Source organism: Olea europaea, chromosome 18 (genome assembly GCF_002742605.1).
Source record: "Olea europaea var. sylvestris chromosome 18, O_europaea_v1, whole genome shotgun sequence".
In the NCBI taxonomy this organism is placed as follows: Eukaryota; Viridiplantae; Streptophyta; class Magnoliopsida; order Lamiales; family Oleaceae; genus Olea; species Olea europaea.
Window position 1 is genome coordinate 14,678,617 of NC_036254.1, and position 7,774 is coordinate 14,686,390.

General features: G+C 34.3%; 2 protein-coding genes across 4 annotated transcripts; both read right to left on the minus strand.

Annotated features, from left to right (window-relative positions):
* Positions 1-1,012: 1,012 nt before the first annotated feature.
* Positions 1,013-3,659, minus strand: LOC111367571. 3 transcript variants are annotated; one of them, XM_022988515.1, is made up of 3 exons: positions 3,376-3,659; positions 2,069-2,524; positions 1,013-1,873 (listed from the first exon to the last, which is right to left on the minus strand). In XM_022988515.1, exons 1-3 carry the CDS (start codon positions 3,484-3,486, stop codon positions 1,184-1,186), a joined length of 1,257 nt encoding a protein of 418 aa, XP_022844283.1. In that variant the 5' UTR covers positions 3,487-3,659; the 3' UTR covers positions 1,013-1,183. The 3 variants fall into 3 exon arrangements, with proteins under 3 accessions (XP_022844283.1, XP_022844284.1, XP_022844285.1); XM_022988516.1 differs by having other exon boundaries at positions 2,069-2,580; positions 3,376-3,658; XM_022988517.1 differs by having other exon boundaries at positions 2,069-2,576; positions 3,376-3,461.
* Positions 3,660-6,490: 2,831 nt separating this feature from the next.
* Positions 6,491-7,264, minus strand: LOC111367572 (prostaglandin E synthase 2-like). The gene is made up of 2 exons (XM_022988518.1): positions 7,076-7,264; positions 6,491-6,971 (listed from the first exon to the last, which is right to left on the minus strand). The coding sequence occupies exons 1-2, from the start codon at positions 7,188-7,190 to the stop codon at positions 6,811-6,813; spliced, it is 276 nt and encodes a 91-aa protein (XP_022844286.1). The 5' UTR covers positions 7,191-7,264; the 3' UTR covers positions 6,491-6,810.
* Between the last annotated feature and the right edge of the window lie 510 nt (positions 7,265-7,774).

Consider the following 7,774-nt stretch of genomic DNA (forward strand, 5'->3'; position numbering starts at 1 on the left):
CCCTTCTAAAAGTGATTTAAATTTGAGGAGATAGCGGCCTTACAGTGTCCAAAGCTCACTATGCTCCACTTCAAACAAATGAGAATAAAGCTCAATTTATTAACGTAATGAATGTACTAAATAGAAATATAATGCAAGGTCGATGTAACAAAGTTCAAAGTCCTGACTGCAGTTGCAAGCTGAGTCGAAAATTATGAAAAGAAAATAACAAATTCAGCCACAGTCGTTTAGAACCAATCGCACACATCTTCATAATCGATTTTCTCATCTAAAATTAACACAGATTCTGAAATTGTTAATGGTGACGAAAGGAGCGGCCTTCTTAAACAAATGAATAATCCTACTTGTACATCATTGTGTACATAATGCAATATAGATTAAAGACATGGAAGATATCTGTATACCATTATATGCACAATGATGTACAAATAGCATTACTCAATAAATACAATGAGCGAACATAAGATATTGAAATTTCACATTTCAACATAAACATATCGATCACTTCAAATACATTTTCAACAAGTTCGACAATCTTCTCAAGAGTTACAGCTCCCTAGCCAATTTCCAGTCTGTTTGAGGGAACTCGATTGAGCATTGCAATAACCACAATCAGCGAAGTTCATCAACCACCTTCTGGGCCAAACACTTTAGTAATCTGAGCGTCGGGCATAAAAAATTTATGAAGCTCAACCCATTAAATTTTTTGAGTTTAATACATTGTTGGTCACTGAAGTTTTAGCAAAATTACAAGTTAGTCACTGAACTTCAAGTTTTTTCAAGTTAAACACTGAATTCAATTTGTTTCAATATGACTGAGAATAATGCTCCGTGACAATCTAGTTATTTACCAACTAGACTGCCACAACATTTTTCCCATCAGTCAAACTAGGAAAAATGAAAGAATCATCAAATTGTAACAAATATTTAAGCTCGCTTACTAATTGTAGGTGGTAACCAGAAATTTTGCCATAACTCCAGTGACGATGGGTGGTGTTAACCCACTTTTTCCAAAGCACCGTGTGATAAATAAACACTGATAAAAAAATGAAGAGCGGACACCATTTAGAGGCTAGGTTTATGATGATAGCAACCAAGAATACTGCAGTGCACTTAACTGCAGAGATAAAGAACTGCATTCACAAAAAATTGAGTTCATATTGCACAAAATGCTGAAGAACAATCAGAGGGACCAAGTAGAACGGAACATCAGGGCTGGAAATTGGGAAGCCCCATCCATTACATACAAAAGAGCAGGCTCGAAGTTAAATCTCTTGCCAAGTTTTACTTTCAAAAATGTTTCAACCTGAAAATGTTCCCAATCTTTTGGGCCTCGGACCAAACCTCCCAATGACAGACCCCATCCGAGCTCATCTTCAGAGGTATCAGACATTGTGACAGCCCATTGTAGATATCTGGGATTCGAGTTTTTCATCTCAACCCAACCCCCGATTCGTGTATTATCATCAAGCTCTGTTTCAAGCATCAGAGCAATAAATCCATCCGATGCGCGTCCTTTCCTAGTTGTCGAGCTGTCTTCCTCCACAGATGTCTCCGAAGATATACTTTGTTTGAATAGGCTAACAGGGATAGCCAATGCTCCAAGATTGACCCTTCGGTTTAACAACCTAGAATCTTTGCACAAACCCAAAAGAGAGAGCTTTGTACTAGTAGAAAGTTGGTAGACGACTTGCCCAAAAGTGCTCAAGGAATGTGTAAATCTCGCAGAGTTTTGATGCACTCCAAGGCCAGAAAGAAACTGACCCAATGAAGCAACAACATTTGATTTGCGCGCCATTATGCCAATGGCACTGCCATTATGCTGATTTAGAAGTGGAGGTCCAAATGCAGAATAGTCGGTAAGGGCCCTATCCTGAAAAAAAGGAAAGCCATACTTTAGTAGATCTCTGAGCCATTTTTATGGTGCTTTTATCTCCATGTTTTCGCAGTACTAGAGCTAGAGTAATTGAGTACTCTTACGCATACTTTAACACATACAAATGCATTCACGATGCTAAAGTATTAAAGAAAGTCAGTCATGTGACAAGTGTTACGAGATAAACTTCACCTCATGAGAACTTGTAGCAACTCCCACATCTCTGCATCGGGCGCCCACTGGAATTGCAACTGCAGAGCACCAGTCGCTAATATTCGCAGCATAAAGAATTTTTGAAAGGGAAAGAGGACCTCCAAAAGTACCACCTAGCTCCTTTTCACTGGCGACAAACTCTGCAACAAACGTGTCTTTCTCCCGAATAGTGGTTTCAAATGTGAATCTTGATTGAATACCTGTCCTGATACCAGACCTCTCAATTGCTTCAATTTTCTGCTCGTCAACACTGTCCATCATCAACAATGCCGCTAACACATCCACCTCTCCCCTTACATGAGTGCTAGCTTCTTGGAACGGACTTCCCTTTGCAGATTTATAGAAGGTCAGCATTCGCTCCACCTTGTCTTGTCTGTCTCTGAGTTTCATGATATCAGAAAAAGCTTCGCGCTGCAACCGCTTCAAAATCTCAATCTGAAAATCATATCATTGGAACAGTTGTAAAGCTCCATCATACAGCTTGTTGCTACCTAGGGAATCAGCAAAATTGTCAAATACTAAAGAATGTCGAGGAATTAAAAGTATGATCAAATTATAGTCTCAAATCTGTTACAATAGCGTGTCTTGATTTGACTTCAGAAGCAACAACTTGAATGTTTCTTGAGGTAAAACGCTACTCAATGTGGTGCTAAGGCGCTAATTAATTCAGAAATGGGGACAAAACATAGGACTCCAACATTCCATTAATCATCAAGACAATGCCATCAAATCTCACTGACACACTAAGGAGAAGGCATAGCTTTTCAGCTTAAAGAAGTACAGCCAGTAATTATCAAAATTTAGATAAAAACAACCAAAAAATCGCTAAAATTGGCCCAAAAAAAAGGGAATATCTTTGGATAATTTGTTCCAGTTCCATCAGTGTACAAAAATTCCAGCAGACTTCATTTTTCCAACTATTATTCTGAGTCTCTGCCATCAACCCATCAGTAAGGTTCCAACTTTTATTAATATCCGGAATTCGTGTGCCAATCATTATTAATACTGCTAATAGTTTACCAAAATGTCAATATTGATAGTAGAAGCAAATAATCGATTATTAACCGCCTAAAAAAGCCTCTTGCAGTATAAATGCAAAATCACTTACATTGGAAGCATAACCTAATTCGTTTCCAAAATAAAATGAACAGTAATTGGATGAAAATTCAATTCTCTATCCATTCAGTGAGTACATATAATTTATAATAAACTATTTAGTTATCGAGCGTAAATCAAAAAAACAACAATGATATTTTCGTTTATATATCAAAATGTGGAAGATTTACCGGATTCCGGCGATTGGAATTACTGCGACGCTGAAGGAGGCTGCAAGCGAATTCCTGAGTGGATTGAGCAAACCCCTTGATTTTATCCACCACCGAAGCTACTGGCTCCATTTTCAAACTTCAAATCCTCGCCAAATATTTTGCACTACTATGCAGACACTATTTGGTTATTGTTTGAGGGGACAAGAAACAGAATTGATAAGAATTAGGGTTAAAATTTCGTAGCTTTGACAGTAATTTGTGTTATCCAAGGCGACGTTATACAATACATTAGATATAATTAAGGCTGGGAACATAATGTTACAACATACTCAATTTTGTTTATTATGTTACGAAATATCTATTTGAACATAATGTTATTTTCATAATTGTGTTCACCCTTTTCACGAGGATATTCATTTTGAATAAATTATATTTTATTGAAAGTGGGTCTTTCTGGTGGACATCGTTATTGACACTCTGATATACATGTGGTATCACCTCTATGTTATTTATTGTCTTAAAATTAATAAATTTCACTTTTTCAAAAAGTAAAAATCTTTAACTTCTTTTTCTAAACGTCACTTTCACAATAAGTCACTTTTAAGCACGGATAAATGAGATATTGCTTGAATTCATAGTAAAAATATCGTAAAATTACATGTTCACCTATTTTTAAGTTAACTTGGTGTTCGTATGCCTTGCTCAAACTGATCATTGAGTAAATTTTCATTCAAGTGTCCGAGAATTCTCATATTAGGATCGAGGCATAATTCGGCGGTGTTAACTTGTAGATAACTAGCACATTAGGAACATTTTGATTTAATATATTTTCATAATTTTATTTTTGTGATTTTTCTTCACAACTAACTATTTCCTTTTCCCTATTTGGGAAGAACATAAGACAGTGGATGGATTAAAAAAAGATGCAGATTTGTATCTCTTTAATAGGGATCAAATAATAAAATTGTTTATAAATAAAAATTCAACTCTTTAAAATATTTTCTTTCAATTGTTTCTCGGAGTTCTTCTAAATCCAGTCTTCTCTCATTTTATCACTATTACAACATTACCTTTCAATTTTAAGGATTGTTGGTCTTTAAGATTTTTGTCTACCTAATTTTGAAAATTCAAGATATTGTTGAAGAATTTATTGTGGTGATATTTTTAGCATAAACAAAGAAGGAAAAGTAAATCATTAGTCCTAATGGTACAAGGAAAGTTGGATACAAAATTCAAAGGTTGACTTACCTGAATTGAACAACCTAAAAAAGGAATAGATTAAGGACCAAGTTAATGTAAAAGTGATAAGTAGAGGACCAGTGGATCAATTTTTCCTAAAAACTTTGGCACCTTCAGCTTCCGGAAAAAAGAGATATGTTTAGAAACCAGTTAATTATATAAATGGTCACTGAACTTTGTCATATGTTACTACTTAGTCATTGAACTTAAAAATGTAACTTAATGGTAACTGAACTTCACCAAGTGTTACTATTTCATAACCGAACTTTAAAATGTATCTCAATGGTCATCGAACTTTGCACCATGTTACCCATCTGCACTCAAATGGAAAAATTCGTTAAGTCCAACAAACGGTGTCAACTTGAGTGATAGATGGGTAACACAGTGCAAAGTTCGGTGGCCATTGAGATACATTTTAAAGTTCGATTATGAAATAGTAACACTTGGCGAAGTTCAGTGACCATTGAGTTATGTTTTTAAGTTTAGTGACTAAATAGTAACATAGGGCAAAGTTCAGTGACCATTAAAATATGTTTTTAAATTGAATTATTAAGCCCTTGTTTGAATCTCATTCTTTCCACAAAAATAAAAAATAAAAATAAAAAAATAAACAGTGATTTGACATTATTCAACCACACATTCTTTAATAAAAAAATATTACATGCAAATCCAAAATTTTTCTTTAACTACACATTTTCCATCAATATACTATTCAAAAATTCCTTTTATCCCTCAAAATGGGAATCAAACAAGGGCTAAACTTTTCAAAATGACATCTATGAAAGAAAAAATCAAAGAAAATGAAAGGAAAAAAGAGAAAACAGAAAATCAAAGACCTATAAATTAAATAAAAATAAATTTGTTGCTAATATTCATCCATCACGATGAAAATGTACGTTTGATTTTTAGATCAACTAGCATCAGTTCACCGTATCTCAAACTCCACATAAATAGATTGAAAGAGAAATAGTTTGAACAATAAAAAAAATTGAGAAAGAAAAATTAAATAGAAGTATAAAAATGTTTGAATAGTGTCAATATAACTTATTTCGATTTGATTTTTCAACTATGTTACTATTTAATTACTGAACTTAAAAATGTATCTCAATGGTTACTGAATTCCATCAAATGTTACTATTTCATAATCGAACTTTAAAATGTATTTCAATGGTCACCGAATTTTGCACCGTGTCACCCATCCATCATTCAAGTTGACCTCATTTGTTGGACTTAACGAATTTTTCCATTTGAGTAACGAATGAGTAACACGGTGCAAAGTTCAGTGACCATTGAGATACATTTTAAAGTTCAATTATAAATTAGTAAAACTTGATGAAGTTCAATGACCATTGACTTACGTTTTTAAGTTCAGTGACTAAATAGTAACACAGGACAAAGTTCAATGACCATTCATATAATTAACCCGTTTAAAAACCTTTTCTATACGACTTACTTAGCCCTTGTTTGAGCCCTTTTTTTTCTTTTTATAAAAATACATTTTTGAATAATGAATTGATGAAAAATGTGCGATTAAAAAATAAAGAAAATTTTTGAATTTGCATGTAATATTATTGTTTTGAAGAATGTACACACTTTAAAAATATGCTTTTTCAAAAGAACGAGGATCAAACAGAGGCTTAGCTCATATTTAGTTCAACTAAAAAAAATTAATTAATCAAAAATTAATTTTAATCAGAACTCAAAACTTTTTAATCACACATTCCATCAACTTTCCTCAAAATGTACTAAAAATATGACTTTCATCTAAATCAAACAAGGACCTAGTTGCTTGGGCATTAACCTCTCAACTTATTGCGGGAATTAACTCAACGCTACTATCTTAACGGCATGCAGAAAAATACGTATTATTCCATAAATAAATATCACGCGGATCTAAAAATAAATAACTCAATCATGTATACATTTGGGTGCTCGTCGAGAATATTATCCAAATTCAAATGCAAAAGCAAAGTAGAAAAAAATTGCACATCCCCGCGGACCTGTTCTAAGGTTTGCTTATCCAAATTCAAATGCAAGTACAAAGAACAATGTCACGTATGAAAAGACAATGTTTTGCCTCCCAATTACCTGAAAAGAGAAGTGTAAGTTCTCTCTATGAAGGCAGTCCAACTAGAAAACCTCTATATGGGCAAGAAAATTTTCAGAGTAGGTCCTAATTAGATACATATATTGCAACTGGAAGAAATTGTTAAACTAGGCCTGGATTCTGGAAGAGGCTCCCACAGCACTTTCCATTCGTGTATACCAATCACCAATGCGTGTATGTTCAACCATATCTCGACCCGACTTAAGGTAACGAATGGGTCTCAAAACACCGAAGACAGCAAGATCAGCTAAATTAGGCTTCGCACCACCTGTTGAAATGACGATGAAATAGAGAGATAAATGGTGATGCTACTCAAGTTGATCATCTCTGTTAGCTTAGTAAACATACTGCAAAAAGAGGAATTGAACAAACCTAGAAAATCTTGGCCCTTAAGCGCATCGACCCATGTTTCTGCAGCTTCATATAGAGCTGCACGCTCGTCCGTAATATTATATTTTTTCTTCAATTTCTTAGATACAAAATACATCGCCACAGCTCCAGCATACTTGGCTGTTAATCTCTCAGTGAAGCTGAAATTCCCTGCAATAGTAAAAAATTACAACACTTTATTATGATAGGGGGGCGGTAAAGTTTGCGGAAGCTCTACAAGTTCACAGTTATTCTAGCAAGCATCCAAACTAAGCCTTAGCATTCATTGATGGTAGTAATTTGAAGCAATCCGCCTTATGACAGATTGGCTTAATTATGTGTTAATTACTTATTGTGATCTAATTACATTTAATTTGCTTGATCACCAATTGCTTGATTTAAGGACAATATTGAGATTGAGATGAGAATCACCCGATCAACCCCCAACATGAAAATATAACTAGTTACTAAAGTACTAAATGAAAATTACAAAAAATGTACTGCTCATAGAGAAAATAGTCCATACTAAAGGGGAAACGATTGAAACAACAAAAAGCACTAACGGTTCCAGTGAAGTACACTCTCTCTGCTCTTTCACTTACATTGTTCTATAAATGCATAAATTTTACTGCAGCTACCAGAAAAAAATAATTAGCCGACTTCGCTTTGGGGTTTAATATTTTATAGCCAAAAAAAATCCCT

What these genes read in the sequence shown, in the direction of transcription:
- LOC111367571 (XM_022988515.1), bottom strand. Translation starts at nt 3,486, where the DNA reads ATGGAGCCAGTAGCTTCGGTGGTGGATAAAATCAAGGGGTTTGCTCAA. An exon ending in ATTCCAATCGCCGGAATCCG is followed by an intron (nt 2,525 to 3,375) that starts GTAAATCTTCCA and finishes TATGATTTTCAG; the next exon opens with ATTGAGATTTTGAAGCGGTT. An exon ending in TTGCTACAAGTTCTCATGAG is followed by an intron (nt 1,874 to 2,068) that starts GTGAAGTTTATC and finishes CCTTTTTTTCAG; the next exon opens with GATAGGGCCCTTACCGACTA.
- LOC111367572 (XM_022988518.1), bottom strand. Translation starts at nt 7,190, where the DNA reads ATGTATTTTGTATCTAAGAAATTGAAGAAAAAATATAATATTACGGAC. An exon ending in TAAGGGCCAAGATTTTCTAG is followed by an intron (nt 6,972 to 7,075) that starts GTTTGTTCAATT and finishes TCATTTCAACAG; the next exon opens with GTGGTGCGAAGCCTAATTTA.